This window comes from Musca domestica, unplaced genomic scaffold (assembly GCF_030504385.1).
Source record: "Musca domestica strain aabys unplaced genomic scaffold, Musca_domestica.polishedcontigs.V.1.1 8, whole genome shotgun sequence".
In the NCBI taxonomy this organism is placed as follows: domain Eukaryota; kingdom Metazoa; phylum Arthropoda; class Insecta; order Diptera; family Muscidae; genus Musca; species Musca domestica.
Genome location: NW_026712409.1, coordinates 13,943,074 through 13,969,171, shown reverse-complemented (window position 1 = coordinate 13,969,171; position 26,098 = coordinate 13,943,074). Strand labels below are relative to the sequence as shown.

The 26,098-nt window shown below is 35.7% G+C and overlaps 1 protein-coding gene across 1 annotated transcript; it reads right to left on the bottom strand.

Annotated features, from left to right (window-relative positions):
* Window positions 1-5,162, bottom strand: LOC101900343 (membrane-bound alkaline phosphatase). Its single transcript, XM_005189174.4, has 3 exons — window positions 4,946-5,162; window positions 584-1,734; window positions 1-402 (listed from the first exon to the last, which is right to left on the bottom strand). The coding sequence occupies exons 1-3, from the start codon at window positions 5,013-5,015 to the stop codon at window positions 73-75; spliced, it is 1,551 nt and encodes a 516-aa protein (XP_005189231.1). The 5' UTR covers window positions 5,016-5,162; the 3' UTR covers window positions 1-72.
* Between the last annotated feature and the right edge of the window lie 20,936 nt (window positions 5,163-26,098).

Sequence of the window (26,098 nt, the reverse complement as noted above, 5' to 3'; positions counted from 1 at the left end):
TTATTTTTTTTTTTAATTTATTTAATAATACTATTAACGGAAATTATTTCATGTTTGTGCTTTGCCAACTTTTCAATTCACCGAAGCGAATGGACCAATATTGGCAGCCTTTGCCATCATGGCGGGAATATTGGTCTGCTCATAGTTACCGCTGAAATAGTGGGCATATGGACCTGAGGCAAAGACACCGACATCATCGCCACCATGAGTCTCGGAATCCAAGGGAACTGTGGCCAAGTATTCATATTTGGCATTGGCTGTATCCTTTTCGGTGATCGGTTTGCGGCCGCCATCGCCATAGGTGGAATAGAAACCAGGACCATTGGCATAGGACAAAATGGTGTATGGCAAATTATCATCGGCCAAATCAGCAGCCAGGCCGGTAATGTCTTGGTCACGGTACTGAAAAAAAATTAAAAAAATAATTAAATTTAAAACAAAAATAGATTTTTAATGGTCTGTTCCAGAATTGCAAGAATACAAAAGTCTTTACTACGATAACCGATTTTCCCCTCATGATATCGAAGAAAATCGACAAAAAATGCAGGCAATGGAACAGAGCATAAAAGTGTTGCCTACTTACCGGATAACCATTAATGGTCATGGTGTGCGAGTGATCCGATGTAACCACAATCAGGGTGTCCTCTTCCGAAAACATTTCTCTGGCAATACCCACAGCCTTGGCCATTTCTTCGGTATCTTCGAGGGATTTACGTGCCCGGGTATCGTGATGGGCCATATCAATGCGAGCACCCTCCACAAACAAAAAGAAACCATTATCGTTCTTTTTCAAAACCTTCAGGGCTGCCTCGGTCATTTCACTCAGCGAGGGGTTGGCCAATTTTAGGCGACTACGTTCCAAATCGCCATGATAGGGACAGTGCGATGAACTGAAGAGACCCAATAGATATTCCGTCTTTTCCAAATCCACCAAGCTGAGACCTTTGCGTGACCAAACATACGAAGCATTGGCATTCAAGCGTTTCTTGTCCTCCAGCCATTGTTTGATTAGATTGCGTCCATCAAGACGTTGACCGGCAAAGCCTTCTTCATCGTTAACGGTTTCATTGATGAAGTTACGGCGACCACCACCCATGATAACCTTGAATTTGCTGCCCACATCCCATTCCACCAATTGGCGGGCAATGTCGGTATTATCAACGGAACTGCAGCCGGAACTCTCAATTTCGGCATCATTTTCCCAACCTCTCTGGGCAATGTGGGCATACAGACCGGCGGGAGAGGCATGAGTTACACGTGAGGTGGTCACAAAACCGGTATCCTTGCCAGCATCCTGAGCCCATTTGGCAATGCTGTCCACCCAATGGGCGGGATTTTGTCCGGCCAAGCAATCGTAACGTGGCACATTGGCATTAACGCCAATGGTACCGTAGTTGCCCTTGACACCACCCAAATAGGCGGTGGCAGTGCAAGCCGAATCGGCTACCTGACGATCGACACAATAGGTCTTGGACAAACCAAAATAGGGGAATGTCTCAAAGTACACCTGTTCCCTACTGTCACCCATAAAATTGCGCGTTGCCGTAACCGTGTGCACCGACATACCATCACCCAGGAACATGATAATGTTCTTGGCCTTATTCGTGTTGAGCGTTTCATGTTGAGCCAATTTTTGAGCCAAAATATTTTGAGCCTTAGTTACCCAGTATTCGGTTTGACGTTCCTCTTCGTGTTTCACACCATGGCGGACAGCTGAACGGGATCTGGCGTGGTCTGAAAGAAATTCCACATAAATTGTTTTGAAATGTTATCTCTGATTTTTTTTTGAAGAATATTTATTATTCCTGCCTTATTTTTGATAATGGCCAAGCCATGGCCATCGATTATGTGACGAAGGTTAGTAAAGATTAAAATCCGTTAAGTTTATCGTAAAATTAATCTGTTCAAATATAAATCAAACATGGTGATATGAGTTTGATGTTAAATATGCCAGGAGGAAATTGAAAGGGGCAAGTTTTCTGGGAAATAACCAATGGGGTATAAATTCTCAGGGGAAAGTTTGCACTGAAGAGGTTCTAGGACGATAAAGACGATGTAAGCTCTTTTATTAAAAAAGAAGGGTGCTATACATATAACAGCTCTGAGGCCTTGGGTATACATAGAAAAACTCTGAGGTCAACTAGATGAAGATGTCCAAAGCTGTTTCTATGGAAAAAATAACTACGATGTCTTCTATAGAAAAAAAATCTGAGATCTTTGCAAAGATAGCTCGGAGATCGTATAGGTACAAAATATTTATAGGAAGAAGAGTTATAAGGTCTTCAATATATATTTCGAAGATCTTCAGAAATTCCATATATATAGATGATTTCCTAAAGCTTATAAATAGATAGAAGCACTCTGACAACCTTTAGATACATATAATAGTTCCGAAGGTCTTCTATCTGAATATAAAAGCTCTAACGCCTTCTACATGAGTGGAAAAGCTCGGATAGTTTCAATATAGATAAAAGACCCTTACAGATTTTTATTTAGATAAAACAGACTTTATGTCTTCTATACATTTTACACAGGAAAGCTCTGCGGCTGTCCATCCATATAACATGCTTTGAGGTTCTCGATATTTTGAAGAAAGCTTTGTCGAAGATATCCAAGGTACATATAATTAAAAAACTCCGAGGTTTTTTATATAACTATAATATTCCGTGGTCTTCTGAATATATAGGAAATTTCCCATTTTTTTTTTTAATTTGGATGGGAGAGCACCTATTTATTTTTCTAGAGGAAAATATCCTCCAAATGCCTTCCATAAGTATAAGACTCTTCAAACTTGTTCTAGATAGAAAATATCGGAGATCTGCATATTTAAAAGTGGTCTAAAGTCTTTAATTTGTGAAGAAGAATTTTAAAGTCTTCCATAAACATCCGACACGCCTTTTATATAAATTGAAAAGCTCTGAGTCTTCGTAACTTATATAAAAGCGTTGAGGATTTTTTAAACATAGAAGAGTCTTAAGGTATACTTATACACATATAATCCACATATATAGATCTGCGAGACCTCTTTCCCGAGGAATAAGACCTCCTAATGTCCCTCTACTAATATAAGATTCTTCAACTACTTTATATATACATGGAAAAGCTTGGAGATTATCTAGTTAGATTAGAGAGCTCTAACGTTCTCTAAATGAAGATATAGGTAGAAAGCTTTGGGGTCTTCAGAAAAGCTTTAAGGTTTCCTATATCTATATAAAACAGCCTTAAAATCTGCTATATCGATATAAAAGCTCTAGCGCCTTCTCCACTTATATGAAGAGTTTTAAAGTACACCTTCTATATAGTACGAAAGGATTGGAGGTCTTCCAACTAGATGTAAATGTTTTAATCTAGATTTAAAAGCTTTAACTTTTATGTAAAAGCTTTAACTTTAAAGTCTAAATAGAAGACAAAAGAGCTTTAAGATTCCCTATATGTAGATAAAACATCATTCATGTCTTCCGTGTGGATTGAAAAGCTCTGATGTCTTCTATACACATAAGAAAGATCTGAAGTTATGCACAATACTAAAAGGGTTACGATCTGTTATAGTTGAGAAAACTTCGAGAGGTTTTTCATCTAAAAAGAATGAAATGTTCAGAGGATTCTGAACATATAGAAGAATATCGAGGTCCTCTAAGCAGATAGAAGAGCATTCTGGTTTTCCGTCCTGCATGTGTTCCATACAGATAAAAAATTGCTGGATTCTTCCAAGCACATATAAAAGCCCTGAGGTCTTTGTATACAATAATGATGGAAGAGCTTAGTGGGCTTTTATATTGATGAAAAAAGCTCCGATATTTTTCGTATAGTCGGAAAATGTTCCGCGGTGTTCGAAATGGAAAAGCCCTTTTTCTTCTAAATTACAAAAATATATATATAGAAAAATATATATATAGAATACCTAAAATTGGGCTTTTATATAGATAAGAGAGCTCAGAGGTCAGAAGACTTTCGTGGAATTTTTCCCAACTTTCAAAGGAGTGTCATAGCTCAAATATCTTTCAAAGATCTTGTAAAGGCAGACGTCTTTCCATCGGTCTTCTACAAATAGAAGAGCCTCCTATTGTTTTCTGCAGATGTAAGCTCTTCTACACAAATGTCTATAGAGAACCTTCATAAATCTTCTAAAGGCTAAATACCTTCATAGGTCTTCTATATGTGGAAGACTTTCCAGCAAATCTTTCGAAGGCCTTGTATTCATAGGAGACCTTCCAGAAGATCTTTATATGTTTAAACTTCTTACACATATAAAGGATCTCAGGAGGAGAAAAATGGCTATGAAGGACCTCGAAAGACCTTCCCAAGCAATACTAGTCACAGAAGATATTCTCAAGTTTGTTTATAGATAGGTGAACTGTTTTCTTCAGTTTATCTACCGATCCAAGACATTTTGGAGGTCTTCCGTAGATGGAGAGTTTTTAAAAAATCTTTTAATGGTCTTCTATTGTTAAAAAAAAACCCTCCAAAGGACTTTTGCAGAATGGCCTTTCATGGACGTATCGATAGATACCTAGATCGGTAGATAAATTGATGGGAGATCTATAAAGATCTTCTAATAAGGGAAACCTTTTAAAGGTATTGTATAGATAAATAGCCTTTCATAGGTCTTTTATTGATATAAGACTTTCAGTTGGTCTTACAACCATAGAAAACGTTTCAAGGTTTTCTGCAGCTATATGACCTTCAAAAGTTCCACCAAAAACAGAAAACTTTCTAAAGCTTTTATATAACTAGAAGTCCTCTTAAAGACCCTTCCATTACACACAAAGGCCTTTAAAAAATCGTCCTTGAAAATACATTTTTAATTTGTCTTCTCTAGAACTAATCGCACATCTGTCATCTCGTGAAGAAATTTAAGAAAAACTCACACATCTCCATAAACTTGGCAATTTTTCGCACAATCGTTCAAAAAAAAAAAAAAAAAAAAAATGTCCACCATACTAACCATGATCGTGGGCCACCACCGCTGATACCAGAAGTGTCAATGACAGACAACACAAATAGCGTGACACCATTATTCCCTTTTGGAATTTTCCCGTAAAGACTGTACAAATTCCTTCTACCGTTTTCACTCCGATATTTTTAGCGAACGTTTTCTGTTTTTTGGCTACTTTAGACCGCCAACGAAATGGCACTAAACGAATTTAGTTAACACGACGTCTTAAGATCTCATGAGCTTGGGCAGGGGTGGTATCAACAACGGAACCACCATTACGGCCATTTCGGACTAATCTTATCGTATCTGAAGGTGTTTTTTTTTCTTCTTTTATATTTTTTGATCTAAGCCACTAGAGTATTTATTTTTTAATCGATCCATCGTAAATTTCTTTGTTTCTAGCCCCCTAATAAAAGTTGGTTGGGTAGTTGATGGGTTCGTTTGTTTGTTTGTTGTGCAACTTATTATCGATTGAATTGTTTGTTTGTGTCTCTGTGCAATTTCGCAGTTTGATGATTATATGACCATTCGGTTGGGATAGTTAGTATAGGTCTATTTAATTGATGTATTATTAATTTGTTGTAGAATTTATGGGATCTGATTTGATTTTCAAATGATAGGGAATTCTGGTGGACACAGTGAAATTAGAGATACCTATTCGGCGTTTTGAGGTTTGATAAGGATCGAAGAGATTGTAGTCTCCCTTTGCATAGAAAATGATGTCCGGTTTGCAAGTCTCAATCACAAGAAAATCAAGGAGTTATTAAAATTAACCTGCAAAAAGTAAAAAAGCTGTAAGTTCGCCCGGGCCGAACTTTGAATACCCTCCACCATTTGATACAAATTTGGCAATTTTCAAAAAAAAAAAAAATAAAATCCGTTAAAAATCCTGTTAACATCTTAAAAATAGCAAATGTAGCCGTATATACGACGACGTGGACCTACACGGACAACTTTTGTCAAAAGCCATTAGAATATTTAAATGCGAAACTATAAGAGAAATCTGTATATAATGTAGCTAAAATCATCAGAATATCGAATATAGGGAGGTACCATGGGGGTTATAAAACGAGGACCTGCACAGACAATTGTCTGGCATGGGCTATAGTATCCATTATGAACTTCAAATACAAAATTTGAAATAGTTCCGGTAAATAATGTCGCTAAAATCATAAAAATACCGAATATCGGGGGGAACCGTTATATGGGGGTTATACGAAGACGTAGACCAAGTTGGCCCATTTTCTGTCTTATGCTGTAGTATTCATTACGAACTTCGAATACCAAATTTGAAACGATTCCGGTAAATAATGTCGCTAAAATAATCAAAATACCGAATATCGGGAGGTACCGTTATATGGGGGCTATACGATGACGTGGATGTGCATTGCCCATTTTCTGTTTTAGGCTGCAGTATCCAGTACAAACTTGAAATACCAAATTTGAAATAGTTTCGATAAATAAAGTCTCTAAAATCATCAAAATACCTGGGGGTACCTTTATATGGGGGCTATACGAAGACGTGGACCTGCACAGACAATTTTCTGGCATAGGCTGTAGTATTCATTACGAACTTCAAATACTAAATTTGAAAAAGTTCCGGTAAATAATGTCGCAAAAATCTTAAAAATACCGAATATCGGGGAGAACCATTATATGGGCGCTATACGAAGACGTGGACCAAGTTGGCTCATTTTCTGTCTTATGTTGTAGTATCCATTACGAACTTCGAATACCAAATTTGAAACGATTCCGGTAAATAATGTCGCTAAAATCACCAAAATAGCGAATATCGGGGGTACCGTTATATGGGGGCTATACGAAGACGTGGACCTACATGGTCCATTTTCTGTCTTATGCTGTAGTATCCATTTCGAACTTCAAGTACCATATTTGAAACAATTCCGGTAAATAAGTTCCCTAAAATCATCAAAATACCGAATGTCGGGAGGTACCGTTATATGGGGGGCTATACGAAGACGTGGACCTACATGGCCCATTTTCAATACCAAAAGTCCTGCAGACATCATACACATTTGAGTAAATTTTTATCAACTTACTTCATTTCGTTCGGAAGCTAGAGTGATTTCACAGACGGACGGTCAGACGGATAGACGGACGGACGGACATTGCTAAATCGACATAGAATTTTATGCTGATTAAGAATATATATACTTTGTGGGGTCTATAATGTATATTTCGAGGTGTTACAAACGGAATGACAAACTTGATATACATACCCTCCATACTATGGCGGAGGGTATAATAATATCAAATAAATACGGGAAAAAATATTAAAAAAATAATAATAAATAAAAAATAAAGATTAAAACTTGCCATAATTTTTTAAAATATTTTTTTTTGTACTCTTCAAATACAACTCTGATTCCAAACATTGCATTTTGGTTCTAATAGCCCTTCTTCTCATACTTTTCATAAAACATTTGCATTTTATCGTAGAACCCACTGTACAGCCCTGATAAGTCACAGCAAATGAGGGCTATTAAATCGAACATAGCTTAAAAATAGATTTCAAAACAATAACATGCCATAAACATCTGCTGTGTCATGTGAACGCTCTCAGGAAAAAGTCCATTGTTTTTTTTATGGAAAAACACGTGAACGATTGCCGCCTTTAAGCACGTTTTGCTCACACAATATTTTCCAATGCAAGAGGTTCGAAACGAAAATAAGATATTTTTAAAACAACAAAACGCCTACAATTCCCATTCAGAAAGTTCTGTTGCCTCATCATACCCTCGCCCCTCATCACCTTAAAAAATACAGTTTTGAACTGAAAATTGTATTACGGAATCATTATGTCTACAAAAATATATAATAGAGAGTTTCTATCTATCGGAGACCCTTGAGGATTCTTATATATATAGCGAGATCTTGAATCCAAAGAAGCGTCTAATAAAATGATTACCTTTAGGATACCTTTAAATGTTTTTCTATCTCTGAGGGACTTATAAAAGACCTTCTCTATATGAAAGTGCCCTTAAGCGTCTTCAGTCTATAGAAGATCCTAAAAAGCAGACACCTTAGCAATTTATGAAAAAAATGACTTCTATATAAATCGTCTATCTATAGAGAGTCCTTAGAAGACCCCAGATCTGTTAGAAACCTTGGGAACACATATTATAAATACAAGGTCATTAAAGGATTTTTAGTTTATAGCCATTTTTAGTTTTAACCATTAAAAAGTTGTCTATTTATAGAAGAGCTTTAATGGGCTTTCTCTCAATAAAAAGATCGTGTATTCATAGAAAAGCTTAAATGGTCATAGGAGATTGTTAAACGGTCTTTAAGTTATAGGATATTTTCAATAGTTTTCCGATCGGTTGGAGGGTTTTAAAGTTTTTATACCCTACACCACAAGGTGGTCAGGGTCTTTGTGCATTTGTTTGTAACAGGCAAAAGGAAACGAGATATACCCATAGTTCCTTTTAATGATCTGCATAGAATCACATTCTGAGTCGATTTATGCATGTCCGTCCGTCCCTCCGTCTGTCCATGTATTTTTGTAAACAAAGTACAGTTGGCATTTATTGCCCCGATCCAGATGAAATTTTGCACAAATCAGTTGTTTGGCCTAAGGACGAACCCTATTGAAATTGAAGATAATCGGTAAAAATTTAGATATAGCTCCCATATATATCTTCGTCCGATTTGCCTTTTATTGTGCACCAAACGTGTAATATCAGCCCGAATAGTATGGAATTTTGCACATGCACAAATTAGGTCTGAAAATAAGTATGCCAAATTTCATTGAAATCGGTTCAGATATATATACTATAACTCCCATATATATTGTTCATCCGATTTGTTATTTTTGTCATTCGCAGCCGTAATATGCACTCTGTAACAACAATATTTGGGGAAATATATCAAATACAGCCCAGAAATACATGTGTCAAATTTTATCGAGATCGGTTCAGATTTGGATATAGCTTCCATATATAACTTCGTCCGATTTACCTTTTATTGTGCACCAAACGTCTAATATTTGCCCAAATGGGATGGAATTTGGCACATACAACGGAATTGAGTATGCCACATTTGGTGGATATCGGTTCAGATATAGCTATATCTCCCATATATATTGTTCTTCCGATTTATTGCATTTATTACCCACAGCTGTAATATGCACTCCGTAACAACGATATTCAGGGAAATATATCAAATACAGCTCAGAAATATATTTGCCAAATTTTACCGAGATCGGTTCAGATTTGGATATAGCTCCCATATATATCTTTATCCGATTTCAAATCAATTATGCATCAAATAGGTAATACAAGTCCGAATTTAAAAGATACAAATGCTTCGGCATATTTAGTCCTTAGAACTTTATAATTATAGCCATAATTATAATTATAGCGTGTATGATTGAATTCTCCCATAAAAACTTTTAATTGTTATGTGGAGCTCTACTAAATTAGCAAGTCGGTCCCGCCCGACTTTGGGACTTTTGTTAATGGTTTTCTTTACCGATTACCAAAATTAATGCTATTTAGTACTTTTCGTACAATACCACCTACATATCTCAATTCCCGATACCAACAGTGACCTCAACATCAAATTTCAAGATTGCAGCTCTATACCTTAACCCAATACCAAATATAGTACCATTCAGTACTTTTCGTACAATTATGGTACATGTTTGCAAAACCACTTCCATTTGTCTGGGCTTCGCATGAACCCTACTACCAAATTTCGAATTTAAAGCACTATCTATTCACCCAGTACCAAATAAAGTACAAATTAGCGATTTTCGTGCACTTGTAGAATACATTTTCAAAAGCACCTCTTTATCGCAAACCTACCACCAAAAGGGACTTCAAATTTCCAAAATTACAGCTTCATCCCTTCAGCCTAAACCAAACTTCACTTCAAATTTAGTACCATTTAGTACAGTTCGCACTCATAGTGCACATTTCCAAAACCTCTTTCATATATCAAACTTAATTCTCCAACCTTGATTCTCATACCAAATTTAGCTCAATTTGTTTAATTACCAGTACCTTTTTAAAATAGAAATTTAAGATTACGAAAATCTTAAATTTTGATTTTCCAAAAAATTTCTCTCTCATTCCAAATTTTTGAATTTTGAGTCATTCTGTTTATCCAGTACAAAGTATTTAACTTTTTATACAATTTAGTACTTTTCGTATCCTTTTAGTACGACTTTCCAAAACCCCAGCCCCAGTAAAATTTCAAGACTCTAGCATCAGGCGTTTTACCTGGGCATTGATTCTCGGTAAATTAGTCAGTCAGTTATTTCACTACTCTTTTATATGTATAAGATTTCTTATTATTATTTTTTTTTTTTTTGGAGAGGTACATAGGTACCTTAGGCCCAATTGTGATACAAATGTTGCGATGTGGACATGGCAACAGATAACGACATTCGAACCCGATTAAAATGTTGATAAAAAATTTAAAGTGTTCCAAATTTACCAAATTGTATATTTTCTTTGAAAGTTATCGAACCAGACAGACGAAAGTCACAAGATTATCTCATTTTTAATGAAAAAATCGAAAAGTGAGTGCCTCAAAATTTTTCGCCATAAAAAAAAATTATTTAAAAAAAAACTAATCAAATTTCCCACATTCTCTTCAAAATTCTTCTCTTAAAAATTCTTATTCGATAACCTAAAAGTCCACAGAGAGAGAGACAGAGTAGAGAGAGCTAATTTTGTTCGACTTGAGTCGAAATAGTATCAGTCGGCTTGCCGACAGATGTATACCCCCAGCCTTGAGTTATGAACGTGACAGATTTGAACTATATCGGCTACTTCTTATACTTTATATGAGATAGGTGCACATTTTCGGAAATATGCGTCAGGTAAAGATATAGCGGACCGAAGTATTCCATTTTCATACTTCATCTAATACAGATAAAATATATTGGTATGTGCAATATTTGAAGGAAATTGAACATTCGTATCCAATTTTATGCGAAATCATAAATTCCGACAAATTACATATTCATATCAGAATACTGGTTAAGAGAAATATTTAGATATAGCAAGTTGTTAAGAATCACCGACTTGTTTCGCAAGTTATGACAATAATAAGTTGACAGATCTTGTGTTGATGAAAATATTGAGAAGCTCCAAGTCTGGATAGAATCGGATGTTAATTTTGCGTTTTATGAGCTCGTGGATACTCAACATTTTGATCCTTTGTGGGGGAGGTACCAGGAGGAGTGGACCGATATACCCCATCTTCACACCAGATCTTGAGTTAGTAGAAATAATGGGACGTGTGTAATATGAAGAGAACCGGATGTTTATTTCGGATTCTTTCCTCGTTTTGATTATTCAAAACTGTCATCCCTTGTGTGGGAGGTACCAGAACGAATGGTCCGATTTCTACCATGTTTATAAAAGATCTTGCGTTTATAAAAATATTGAGACGTGCTAATTCTGAATGGAATCGGATGTTAATTTAGTGTTTTAAGAGCTTGATAGATATTCAAAATTTCGACCTTTTGTGGGGGAGGTACTTGATGGAGTGGACCGATATTATCCATTTTTGCACCTGATCTAGAACTGACGTAAATATCAGGATTTGCAAAGTTGGAACAAAATCGGATTATCGATTCTCTTTCTGTGCAGAAAATATATATTTTTTTTGAAAATCTCGATCATTTGTGTGGGAGGTACCAGAATGAGTAAACTGATATATTCCATCTTAACACCAGACCTTGGGTTACATTAAATATTGGGATGTGTGAAATTTGAAGACAATCGGACTCTTACATCAATTGTATGAGAGTTTTAATTATTCAAAATTTTGACCATTTGTGGGGGAGGTACTTGATGGAGTGGACCGATATTGTCCATTTTCACACTTGACCTAGCACTGACGCAAATATTAAGATTTGCAAAGTTGGAGCAATATCGGATTACCGTTTCTCTTTCTGTGCAAAAACTAAATTTTTTGAAAATTTCGAACTTTTGTGGGGGAGGTACCAGAAGGAGTGGACCGATATTGCCCATCTCCGAACTCGATCTAAGTTTGACAAAAATATTACGATGTATCAAGTTTGGACCAAATCGGGTACTCCCTTCTAGAGTTATCGTGCGCACCAGCCAGCCAGACAGACAGACGGACGGACGGACGGACATCGCTAGATCGACTCCAAATGTTCTGAAACGGATTTGGTCCAAAGAGACCTAGGGTCTAAAACCGTTATTTCGACAAGGCACGTTTTGGCCGTATCAAATGATATATACCCTCTGTAGCCATATGGCTGAGGGTATAAAAATTCGTCTTTTTTAATGACAAAATCGAAAAGTGAGTACCTCAAAAATGTTTTCAATGTTGAAAATTATTAGAAGAAATTCGCATCAAAATTTCCCACATCCTCTTTAAAATATGCTTCCTTTAAAATTGATGCCCCCACACAATCGTTTCCATACCATTTTCTTTGTAAACATTGTATCTATTTTAGTGTCATCAGGATCTGACTATTATTAGTGTCATTCAATTTATTTAGCTTATTCAGTTGACAATTCCAATGAAAGTGAAACAACCTTTTTCCACTCTTTCTATGTGTTCGAAAGTCCTGGCTAAAATAAATTAAAATGTGCCATGGATTAGATATTGTAGTGGGTTGTCCATATTAATTTTTGTGGAAAATAGTTCAATCATTTTGAATCCCAAAGACCTGTTTAAGAAGATTAATTTGGGAAAAAGTTATGGCCCCTTTTTTTAATAGCTTTCGAAAGCTATAGGATTTGTTATTCGATCAAGAAATTAATATTTCCTCCATCTCATGGTATGGAGTTAAAATCCATAACCCAGATATTAAGCTCAAACCATATCAATTCGCATGGCCTCATTCGAGACATCCCATTAAATAGATCACCATGTACTAAAAACATACATATGAATGTATCTGTACACACATACACATACACAATGCGGTTCTATGGGTTGACAATACATTGACATGTGTCCCATATTTAACCATGGACAGAGACAGAGAGAGAGAGAGAGCCGAGCCGGATATTAAACTACTATCAAAACGTACAACATCCGCTTCAATGATTTTTAATTAAAGTTGACAAATTGGTCTGATGATGATGGTGTTGGAAAAAAAGAGTCATGTTTTTGTTGCTATTTTTTCACATCAAATATTTTAAATTAAATCGATTAAAAGTAGAAATAAGTTACATGCTGCAGGAAAAAAATAACTCGAAACATGTTGTTAAGCTCTCATGTCAAACCATGGGAGACCGAAATAATTTAATTTTAAATATTTATGAGTTCTTCATGACAGTGTCAATGGTGGGTAATTGGGGAGTAATAAAAGGTACGAAAAAGTATTAAATTTGGTACCATGGGCACATATGTGAGGTTAGAAGTACGAAACGAGGTACGAAAAAAAACTAAAGCATAAAAGCAGATCATTTTTAGAAAATTATACTAACGGGGTACGAAAAATTCTGAAGCATAAATGTTGAGCGAATACTCTAGACATTTGCATCAGTCTGTTCCAGAACTACAAGAATGTAAACGTTCTTACCACAATAACCGATTTCCCTTAAAAAAAATGCAAAACTAGTAGATTCTTACAGGTTTTGGAACAGATCAAGCATCTCAAGGGTGAGTAATCTGAGAATAACAAATAAAAGGTACTAAATATAAAACTACAGGCTCATGTGAAGTCATGCCAAAATTGTCTTATTTAAAAAAAAAAAAACTTCAAAATTTTAGATGCTCCAATTGAATATTTTAAGTACAAAAATGTCTAAGACAACCAAGACAATATAGAGCCATTGACAATTTTGAAAATAAACAAGTTAAAAAGCAGGGCCGAACTTTGAATACCCTCCACTATTTGGAACGAATTTGGAAATTTTCAAAAAATAAAATTCTTAAAAAATTCTGTTAAAATTTTAAAAATACCAAATATAGACGTTATATTGGAATCTATACGACGTGGACCTACATAAGCATTGTTTGTCATAAGCCATTGCCATATTCAAATTCGAAACTTGAAATAAACAGTGAATAATGTAGCTAAAATCATCAAAATTTCGTATAAAGGGAGGTTCCGTTATATCGGAGCTGTGCGAAGACCTGCACCTGCACAGACAATTTTCTGTCACAGGCTGTAGCATCCATTACGAACTTCAAATACCACATTTCAAACAATTTCGATGGATATTGTACCTAAAATCGTCAAAATACCGAATATAGGAAGGTACTGATATATGGGGCCTATACGAAGACCTGGACCTGCATAGACAATTTTCTGTCACAGACTGTAGTTCTCATAACGAACCCCAAATACGTAATTTGAAACAATTCTGGTGAATAATAACGCTAAAATCATCAAAATACCGAATATTGGGAGGTACCCTTATATGGGGGCTATGAGAAGACGTGGACCTGCACATACAATTTCCTGTCTTAGGGTGTAGTATCCAATATGAACTTCAAATACCAAATTTGAAACAATTCCGGTGAATAATGTCGCTAAAATCATCAAAATACCGAATATTGGGAGGTACCCTTATATGGGTGCTATACGAAGACCTGGACTTCCAGACAGACAATTTTCTATTTTAGGGTGTAGTATCCATTTCAAACTTTAAATACCAAATTTGAAACAATTCCGGTGAATAATGTCGCTAAAATTGGCAAAGTGCGAATATCGGGATGTAGCGTTCTATTGGGGCTATACGAAGACGTGGTCTTGCACAGAAGATTTTCTGTCTTAGGGTGTAGTGTCCATTTCGAACTTCAAATACCAAATTTAAAACAATTCCGGTGAATAATGTCGCTAAAATTAGCAAAGTGCCGAATATCGGGAGGTACCGTTATATGGGGGCTATACGAAGACCTGGACTTGCACAGACAATTTTCTGTCTTAGGGTGTAGTGTCCATTTCGAACTTCAAATACCAAATTTAAAACAATTCCGGTGAATAATGTGGCTAAAATTAGCAAAGTGCCGAATATCGGGAGGTACCGTTATATGGAGACTATACGAAGACCTGAAGCTCATTTTCAATTTTTCGTCATAGGTACCTATTAGGAACTTTAAATACGAAATTTCAAACAATTTCGATGAATATAGTACCTAAAATCGTCAAAATACCGAATATAGGGAGGTACTGATGGGGCCTATATGAACACCTGGACCTATATGAAAACCTGGACCTGCACAAACAATTTTCTGTCATAGGCTGTAGTATCCATTACGAACTTTATATACCAAATTAGGAACAATTCTGACAAATAATGTCGCTAAAATCATCAAAATACCGAATATCAGGAGGTACCGTTATATGGGGGCTATACGAAGACCTGGAGCTGCATATACAATTTTTCATCATAGGTACCTATTAGGAACTTCAAATACGAAATTTCAAACAATTTCGATAAATATAGTATCTAAAATCGTCAAAATACCAAGTATAGGAAGGTACTGATATATGGGACATATACGAAGACCTGGACCTACATAAACAATTTTCTGTTATAGGCTGTGATATCCATTACGAACTTCAAATACCAAATTTGAAACAACTCCGGTGAATAATGTCATTAAAGTCATGGAATTACCGAATATCAGGAGGTGCCATTGTATGAGGCTTATACCATACCTTATTTAAGTCCGATACGAAGTGGGCAATGTTGGTCATTCCTTTAGTACTTACTCCATAGAGGTTCAAAAATTTGAAGAATCATAACAGAAGTCAACATATATTTAAATAATCGAACATTGGCTGAGGGTATACATCTGTCGGCTGAACCTACTGATACTTTTTCAAATGATTCTGTTCATGATAACATCTCAGATCTTTCCCCTCTTCTTCCTCCTCATGAGATTATGTGGACAACTTTCTCGGTAGTCGCCTTTTCTCTACTTCTGTGTCCAAGTGCAACTGCATAGGAAACAGATGTTGTAGCTGCTGAAAGATCTTTGCCTGCTTGGAGGAGTGTTTTGTCACCTGCTCTTAACTCGCTCCAACCTTTGAACAAGGTCCCATGCCCAGAGCCTCCTTTACAAAAATAGAATATAACAATACTTCCAAAACTAAATCACATGTTATAGATTTTTAAAGCATATATGACCCATTAATAGTCTTGAAGAACATAATACCTCTTACACGTCTTTTCTATATAGACCACATCTGAAGGCAAGTGCAGGAACGTTGCAACACTGACAGTAGTCGTCAATTCTTAAAGGCCAACTACAAAATTGATTGCCATTAAAATATACATAAAACGAAAGACCATTTCAATTAGTAACCAAATACCACTGGCTCACTTGCTTCCTAACCCCCTCCCACCCCCCTTTCAACCCCTTTACAACACTACAACCACCTTATTAACATATTCAATTATAATGGACACAATCTTCCTCCATTAATGTTCAATTCAATTCCCATTGCAGTGGTTATTCATTTGTCGGCAGATCTCCATTTGTTTCTTCAGCTTGTCTGCTTCTGCTTCTGCTTCGTCTTCTTCCATTTCGTTTTTCCAAATGGAGAAGTGCTTCTTATGTAAGATATTACAAATATAGGACACCATAACGATGAAGAGAGTGAAAACAGCAGCAATGGAAAAATAACGCACACACACACAAACACCCAATGAACAAACAACCAAACCAACAACAAATAATGCCATTCAAGTGCCCAGTATCTGTTGGCAGATACATGTTGGCCTACATTTTCCATGGCCATTACAACGCGCAATTCACTGACTATTGTGGGAAATTGCTGGTGTGTGGCGGTGTGTGTGTGTGCAATGCTGTTCTTGCTTGCTTGCCAGCTACTCCTACAGCTGCCATTTGGCCCCAACAGAGCCATCTGTGCAAAATTGAAAACCAAACCTCACAGTGGAGGTTTGTAGGTGGTAATGGCTGTAGTGGTACTGGTGCTGTTGGTCGTGTGACGAGTAAGTAATGCAGCTACACAGCTGCGTTGGAATCAATAAATGCACCAATAAGAATGGAAATGGATTCACTTTATAAGCGGCTCAATGCCGCATTCATTGCATGTAATTTATTAAGGATTCAAGGGAATAGGCATATGCATGTGCATGTATTTAAGCGTACATGTGGTTATTCGCTATGCCATGGTCGCGATAGAGCTCAACATGCGAACAAACTGTAAAACATGCACAGAAGGGCTTTACATAAGGGGAGAAGATCCAATTTTTTAACCACTCCACTAGTAACTATCTATAAAGAGCTCTTCCACCCATAGAAGACTTTGAAAAGTTCTTCTACCGATAAAAGAGCTGTAAAAGCTCTTTTAATAAAAGAAGTCAAGTAGAAGTCTTTCTTTTAGCCAATGACCTTAAATCGACTTCTATCTATAGAAGATCTCTAAAGGAATTTGATCTGTAGAACACCTGAAAAAGGCCTGTACAAAGACATATAAAAGCTCTTCTATATAGTATCTAAAAATTCTCCCATTAATAGACCTATACAAAGCTTTTCTATAAATAAAAGACCCGTGAAAGCTCTCCGATTAAAAAAATATTTTTGGGGAAGCACTTCTATCAATAGACGATCAGTGAAAGTTCTTCTATTAATATAAAATAAATGTACATAAATATTTATAAGACCTGTAACAGCTTTTCCATCTATAGAAGACTTCAAGAAGTTTCTGTAAAAGCTGATATGAGTTCTATGAAAGCTCTTTAATCAGAAGATGGCCTGTGAAAAACCTTCCATAAAGTGAAGACCTGTGAATATACTTATTTTTTGGCAGGAGACTTCTAAAAAGCTCCCACATGCGGAGGAACCCTTAAAGGGCCTTTAAAGGATCTGTTCAAGAACTAGAAGGTATTTTACATATAAAAGAGATGTGTAAAGTATGTTATATAACGAAAAACGGTGAAGGCTTTGCTATCAGGAGAAGTCTTAGGAAAGCTCGTCGATTCATAAAAAACTAATGACTTTTCTTTCATCAGGAGAAGACAAAAGATAGCTCTTTATTAATGAAAAAGCTTTTCTATCAATAAAAAACATATGAAAGTCATACTACCATTAATGCATCTGTGAAAGCCCTTCTATCAATACATGGCATATAAAAGTTTTTCTAAGGTCTATGAAAGATGTTCTACCAATAGAAGGTGTATAAAAGCTTTTCAGTCAAAAAAGACCTATGAAAGCAACTTTATATCTTAGGATCTGTGAAATCTCTTCTACTTTAAAAGACCAATAAAAACTCTGTGAAAGCTCTTCTACGATAAAACGCCAGTGAAAACTCTTCTTGCATTAATTGTGGATTTTAAAAATATTTTTCAAGGATAAAAGAGGACTCAAAGACCATTAATAGTGAATTTTTAAAGAATATTTTTAAGGACTAATAGGATTTTTTAAAAAAATATTTTTTAAGGATTCAAAGACAACTAATCGTAGATTTTTAAAGGATATTTTTCGAAGACCAATAATCGTGTAATTTTCAAAGAAATTTTTCAAGAGCACAAAGACCACTAATCCTGGATTTTTTAAAGAATATTTTTAAGGACTCAAAGACAACTAATCGTGGATTTTTAAAAAATATTTTTCAAAGACTAATAGGATTTTTTTAAAAAATATTTTTCAAGGACTCAAAGACAACTAATCGTGGATTTTTAAAGAATATTTTTCAAGGACTCAAAGATCCCTAATGGTGGTTTTTTAAAGAATATTTTTCAATGACTCAAAGACCAATAATTTTGTAATATTTAAATAATATTTTTTAAGGACTAAAAGACCATTAATCGTGGATTTCTTAAAGAGTATTTTTCAAGGATTGAAACATCCTTAATCATGGATTTTTTTAAAGAATATTTTTCAAGGACCCAGAGACAACTAATCATGGATTTTAAAAAAATACTTTTCATGGACTAAAAGATCCCTATTGGTGGATTTATTCAAGAATATATTTCAAGGGCTAAAAGACCGGTAATCGTAGATTTATTCAAGAATATTTCTCAAGGGACCATTAATCGTGGAATTTTTAAAAAATATTTTTCAAGGACTAAGTGACCATTAATCGTGGATTTTTTAAAGAATATTTTTCAAGGACTAAGTGACCATTAATCGTGGATTTTTTAAAGAATATTTTTCAGGGACTCAAAGATCCCCAATGTTTTTTTTAAGAATATTTTTCAAGGACTCAAAGGCAACTAATCGTGGATTTTTAAAGAATATTTTTCAAGGACTTAAAAATCCCTAATGGTGGATTTTTTAACGAATATTTTCCAAGGACTGAAAGACCATTAATCGTGGATTTTTAAAGAATATTTTTCAATGGCTACAATGGACTTATTCAAGAACATTTTTTAAGGGATACAAGACCGGTAATCATTGATTTATTCAAGAATATTTTTCAATGGCTACAAGACGGGTAATCGTGGAGTTATTCAAGAATATTATTCGAAGACTAAAGAAAATTTTTTAAAAATATTTTTCGAAGACTAAAGAAAATTTTAAAAAAATATTTTTCAAAGACTAAAGAAAATTTAAAAAAAATATTTTTCAAGAACTACAAGACCGGTAATCGTAGATTTACTCAAGAATTTTTTTCAAGTGCTACAAGACCGGTAATCGTGGATATATTCAAGAATATTATTCGAAGACTAAAGAAAATTTTTTAAAAAAATTTTTCGAAGACTAAAGAAAATTTTAAAAAATATTTTTCGAAGACTAAAGAAAATTTTAAAAAAATATTTTCAAGAACTAAAGGACCATTTATCATAGATTTCTTAAATAATATTATTATCATGGATTTTGTAAAGAATACTTTTCAAGGACTACTTGTATTGAATTTTTCCCAGATTTTTTTTTTTTTAAATAAATAGGACACTAACCCTGCTTTTCTTAAAGAATGTTTTTCAAGGACTAATAGACCAATAGTTACGGATTTTTAGAGAATATTTTTTGAGGACTAAAGAGCACTTATCGTGTTTTTTAAGAATATTTTTCAAGGACTTAAGGCCACTAATCATGTAACTTTTAGAGATTTTTTTAAGGGACTAATGGGGCACTTTTCATCAATTTCTATAGCAATAATTCCCTTCTGGTACCTCACCCACAAAGGATAACAATTTCCAATTCCAAATTTTTTACAACTTGTTATATCTAAACATTTCTCTCAACCAGAAGCCTGATATAAATATGGAATTTATCAGAATGTATGATTTCGCATAAAATTGAATTAAAATATTTCGGCCGACTATATCTGGTACCTCAGCCATATTTTCTAAAAATTATCACATATCTCATATAAAATGAAGAAGCAACCTGGCACGTCGAAATATTTATATCATAATTATTTAGGTCCTATACGTAATGGATAATATTGTCAAATCCCCTCAGAACCTTCTCCATAGAGGGTCAACAATTTGAATAATCAAAGTCAAAATATATTTGAATAATCGAACATTGGTTGAGGGTATACATCTGACGGCAAAACCGACTGATACGTTTTAACTTGTTTTTGTCATTTTTCTGAAATTTTTACCCATCTAATTCTATCATTCATTTTCAATTAAAATATTAAATTCATTTGCGTTTATTTTCAATTTCAAAAACTCAAATGAAGCATGAAAATCATTTTGCATTCGTTTTTAATGATTTCCAAAGACTCTGGAGAATTTCGCCTCCCTTCGTGTCCCCCGTTCCCCATCCTTCCTTAGGCATATCAAATGCATGGCACACAGCCGGCCAACATCGATACAACTATTGGCCATTACATTGCCATAGTTAAAGTGTATTTATTATGCATCATCTACAGTAGCTACAGCAGCTTTTGAACATTTAGAATAATTTATTTTTACTTACTTACGCGTTGGCCTCCTCTTCCTCCCTACCTCTCCACAGATAGAGAGAGAGAGATCGCTTCCTTTGCAATTGGACATTATTTTAATGCAATGATGCAAATCACTGACACCGAGCAAATTCCAAAAATGCAATACAAAATATTCACTCGTCGTGGTCATTTGTTCGTTCGAGCTGCCATCGTTCGGCAAATAAATGTTAATTTGCTGACACTGCTGCTGCAAGCCATCAAGATTTCCAAATTGTTTCAATATTAGACATTTTGCACAGCGGGGCCGAAACAATGGAAACAGTTGCTGTTGCGCAGGGCTGGAATGGAAGGTAGTGGGATCCTAGAATATGGTAGTAAAGGCTAGTCTACACTCAATGTTGGAGTCATATATAAAACGACATTTTCAATAATTATCTATAGCATAGTTTTAGGCTGTATTTACAATTTTTTACTTTAAACAAACCATTTTAATTAATTTAATTTTTAATTAGTAAATTTAAATTTAAATTTCTGCAGGGTGAGATAAAAAAACTGCAACAAAGTTAAACGCCATAATATATTTTTTTTTTTTAATTTTATTGAATGAAAAAAAGCATTAAATATTAGAATAAGTTTAGATTTGTTCGAATTGGTCACCTTTGGCACGAATTATGGCCTTCAAACGGCCCATGAAACCGTCACACGCTGCCCGAATGTTGCACTGCGGTATTTTGGCCCATTCCCGGCGAAACGCTTACTTGATGATCTGTGATCGACACTTTGGTATTTTTTAGTGCCATTTTGTAACCATTCTTGGGTGGCGCGTGCTGAGTCCTGTTGGAATGTCCAAGGTCTGCCGCCAAAATGTTTGCGTGCCCTAGGCTTTAATACACACTCCAGAATATTTTCGCGATAATATTCGGCATTTATTCTGATGCCACGGTCGATTAATACGAGCGGAGAGCGACCATCGGTTATTATGGCGGCCCAAACCATCACCATGGCCGGCTTGAGTTATGGTGGCCAAGCGAAGGTGCACATTCTGCAGCTGGCAAGTAAACACGATTTTTTTGCTTGTTTACAAACTGCTGGACAACGAATGTTTTCTCATCGAAGAACACCAAATTCGGCAGTTCACCACTTTCGGCCAAGCGAGGCAACTCTTGAAATGTCCAATACAATACACCCTCCAGAATATTTTCACGATAATATTCGGCATTTATTCTGATGCCACGGTCGATTATTACGAGCGGAGAGCGACCATCGGCTGTTATGGCTGCCTACAATATCCCATGGCCGGCTTTAGGCTTGAGTTCTGGGGGCCAACCGAAGGTGCACATTTTCAGCTGACCTCTTTGGCAAGTAAACACGATTATTTTGTTTGTTTACAAACTGCTGGACAACGAATGTTTTCTAATCGGAGAAAACCAAATTCGGCAGTTCACCACTTTCGGCCTAGCGAAGCAACTATTTAGCTCTTTTGAGCCTATTTTCTTTCTGTTGCGGTGTAAGTTCTTGCACGTTTTGGAATTTCAACGGCTTTACCCCGAGCTCATTTTTTAATATTTGCGATATGTTCAGCTCATGAGCCATTTTGTGGCGGGCTACGCTACCAGTATCATGGTAACGAGCGATGGTACGAGACACAAAAGACTTATTCACATTTAAATGCTGGAGTGCTCTAACGATAGCCACTTGTGGTTGTCCAGCCAAATATAAAGAAATCACACTATCACGCTTGAATTCCATCACGAGTAACTTTTTTTTTGGAAAATTCTTACCAAAATGCTTTTGTACGCTTGTAAACAATATAATGAGCTGTCACTGGAATAATTTTAACAGCTGTAGGACGAGTGGCTTAGAAATGACAGTAGTCTGAAGTTGGTTGCAGTTTTTTTATCTAACTTTGTATAATGTGGCATTTTCATTTCACATTTATCCATAGCATTTTGTAGAATACTTTTAGGCGGTCATCACAATTATATCTTATAGTACATTATAGGACAACTTTTCGCTCTACGCTCCCATGTTCTTTTACGAAGAAGCCAGCCCCAGACTTAGGTAAGTAAAAAAAATCTTATTTGACCGATAACTCAAGGGCCCCATAAAAAATTACCCCATTTTCCATGAAACTCTTCTTCCAACCACCTATCCATTGAATATTTCAAACTATACCCTGCAGCATCTGGTCTTTATTTTGAATACAATATCACAGCATCAGAATAAGCAGATCTATCGCGCCATAGATTCTGCTGTATGTCTGTTCACTCATTTGGCATACGGACTGTCACTGCCCATAAAACCATAGATATTATATGATTTTATGAACCGACCGACTGAAAGACCGTCAGACGAGTCTGTCATAGAGAGAATAAATAAATATTGTAAATGAGTAGCAACATACACACGTTCATAGATTCGTATATGAATGCACTTGCATCAAACCTCTAGAGTCTGTTCAGATCTTCTGCTTGTCAAACATATGGGAATATTTGCAGTGAAGCTTGTAAGCCAAAGCGTTGAGGCAAACAGTGGAAAATTTTATCGGATGCAACGAGGGGAGATACAAATATTTACTTTGGCCAGATGCATTGGCAAATGATTATGTCATACTGGTCATAAATTGTAATCAGGTTTTTTTATTGATAGACGATTTTCAAAAGAGCTTGCTCTACAGACCTCCGATGCAGAGATTTTAATTATAAATAGAAGACCTTCTATTAGTTTTCAATACATGGACGACTTTTTATAGATCTTTAAAAAGTAATAACCTATATTAAAATCCGTATATAGGTCTTCTCTACATAGAATAACTTCATCTCATAGTTAGAACCTGAAGAATTGACTGGATTTGCAGTTTCTCGATATCATATCATTTTTGTATTCTTCGAACAGAACAATATTTATAGGCAGATATATAGATCGATATTTAGATAGGAAGACAAATCCTTACATATAATAATAGTTAGGAGACCTCTCAAAAGACCATCTAAGATTTTTTTATAATAGAAAACTAGTAATAAAGCTGTAAGTTCGGCCGAGCCGAACTTTGAATACCCTCCATCATTTGGTACAAATTTGACAATTTTCACAAAATTAAAATCCATAAAAATTTATTTTAAAATCTTAACAATACCGAATGTAGCCGTATATTAGGGTCTATACGACGACGTAGACCTGCATATGCAACTTAATATACACTCCATACTATGGTGGATGTTATAAAAAAGAGAGGAAGGTACGCTCCATAGATATGATATAAATTAAAGCTCTTTCATAAGGAGGAAGTGGTCCCATGTATATAAGACCTCTCTCAAAAGATGTGCTTGTAGGCAGAGATAAAACACCATTCCAAAGGCCCTCTAAAAATTAAATTCCTTAAAAGCGAAAAATAGAGAGGGATGAACTCAGGAGAGGTCTGAAAATGGGTTTATGCATTAAAAATACCTCAGCAAGAGGTCCCCTATGTATATATGAGACCTCTGGCAAAAGGTCTGCTAGGATAAAAGACCTCTCGCAAAAGGTCTGCTAGGTATACAAAACCCCTCTCAAAAAAAGAAAAACATTCAAGAGGTGCTTTTTGGGGAGAAGGCCACTGAAGGAGTGCCCTGTGGGCATATATAAAATATCAAATCTCTCTAGAGGTCTGTTATAGAGAGAATACCTTTATGAAAAGATGACCTCTCTCTCTCTCTCCAAAAGTTCTCTATTGGGAAAGTACCTTCAACAGTTCCTATTTAGAGACAAGACCACTTAAGAGGTCCTCTGCAGGCAGAGACTTAGCACTAATCCAGATGCCTTCTAAAATAAGATTTCTTCAGAGAGAAAGAGCTTTATAAATAGAAAACCTCTCAGAATGAGGAAGAGGTCCCCTATGTATATAAGACTCCTCGCAAAAGATCTGTCTTTTTTCAAAGGAGGCAACTTTAGAAGAAGAAGACCTCTCGAGGCGGGGAACTAAAAATTTCAGATTTCTTAGGAGAGAAAAACTTCCACGGGGGAAGAGCTCTCTAGAGGTCTGTTATAGAGAGAAGACCTTTATGAACAGATGACCTCTCAGGAAAAGGTCATCTATGTATATAAAACCTCTGACAACAGGTATGCTAGATTTACAAGACCTCTCTGAAAAAGTTCTCTATTAGGGAAAGACCTTCAAGAGGTTCTTTTTTGAAACATGATCACATAAGGGGTCCCCTGTAGGCATAGATTAAACACCAATCCAGATGCCATCTAAATGATTAAGATTTCTTCAGAGAGAAAAACGTTCACGAAATAGAAGAGGAAAGAACTCTTTTGAGATTTTTTATAGAAAGGAGAGTTTTATGAATAGAATACCTCTCAGGAAGAGGAACAGGTCCTCTAGGTATATAAGACCCCTTGCAAAGGATTTGTGCTTTTTTCGAAGAAGACAGCTTAAGAAGGAGAGGACCTCTCGAGGGGTCCTATAAAAATTTCAGATTTTTTAGGAAATGGAGAAAAACTTTCACGATGTCCCCTACAGATGGAAGACCTTCCCACGAGGAGAGAGGGAGATCTTTTCATGTTCCCTATAGATTGGAGACCTCTCAAGAGGTCCGTTCATAAGATCATTATACGGATAAAAAACCTATCAAAAGTCTATTATGGAGGGGAGACCTCCTTGTTCTTGTAGGCAGAAGACATCTCGGCAGGCTCTCTAAAAATTGAAGATTTCTTAGGGGAGAAAAACTTTTACGAGGTCCTATATAGATTGAAGAAAGAGAGATAAGGAAATCTCAAAAGGTTAAATATATATTTGGGGTTCTAAATAGGTCCGCTCAAAAGGCCCTGTATATAAAAGATTTAACAAGAGTCCTTTATGAAGAGATTAAATTCATCTCAAGAGGAAATCAAAAAATATAAGTTTTAGCTTGGGAGAAAAATAGAGAGAGAGAGAGAGAGAGAGAGAGAAGTAGATAGAAGTAGATAGAAGACCTCTCAAAAGGTCTTTTAAAAAAAATTTTAGGATAAACATATGTCAAGAAGTTCCATATAGATGAGATATCTTTCAAAGATCCGCTGGAAAACCTCTCTCATCTATGGATGAAAGACCTCTCATAAGATCTTGTATAACCTAAAAACCTACCAAAAGTCATCCATGGATGGAAAACTTCTTAAGAAGCCCCCTGTAAGTAAGAGACCTGTAAAGAGCCCCTCTTTGGAGGGGGAAGAACTTTCAGTGCAGTTTCTTTAGATGGAAGGCCTGTCAGGAGGACCTCTAAAAATTAAAGTTTTGTCAAGAGAAGAAATTTGTGAGAAAGCTTTACGCTATCTTGTATACCTAGAAGATTTCAGGAGGATCCTTAAAGAGGTAAGACCGCCGCTATAGATAGAAGTCTTCTCATAAGGCCCTCTGTCCATGA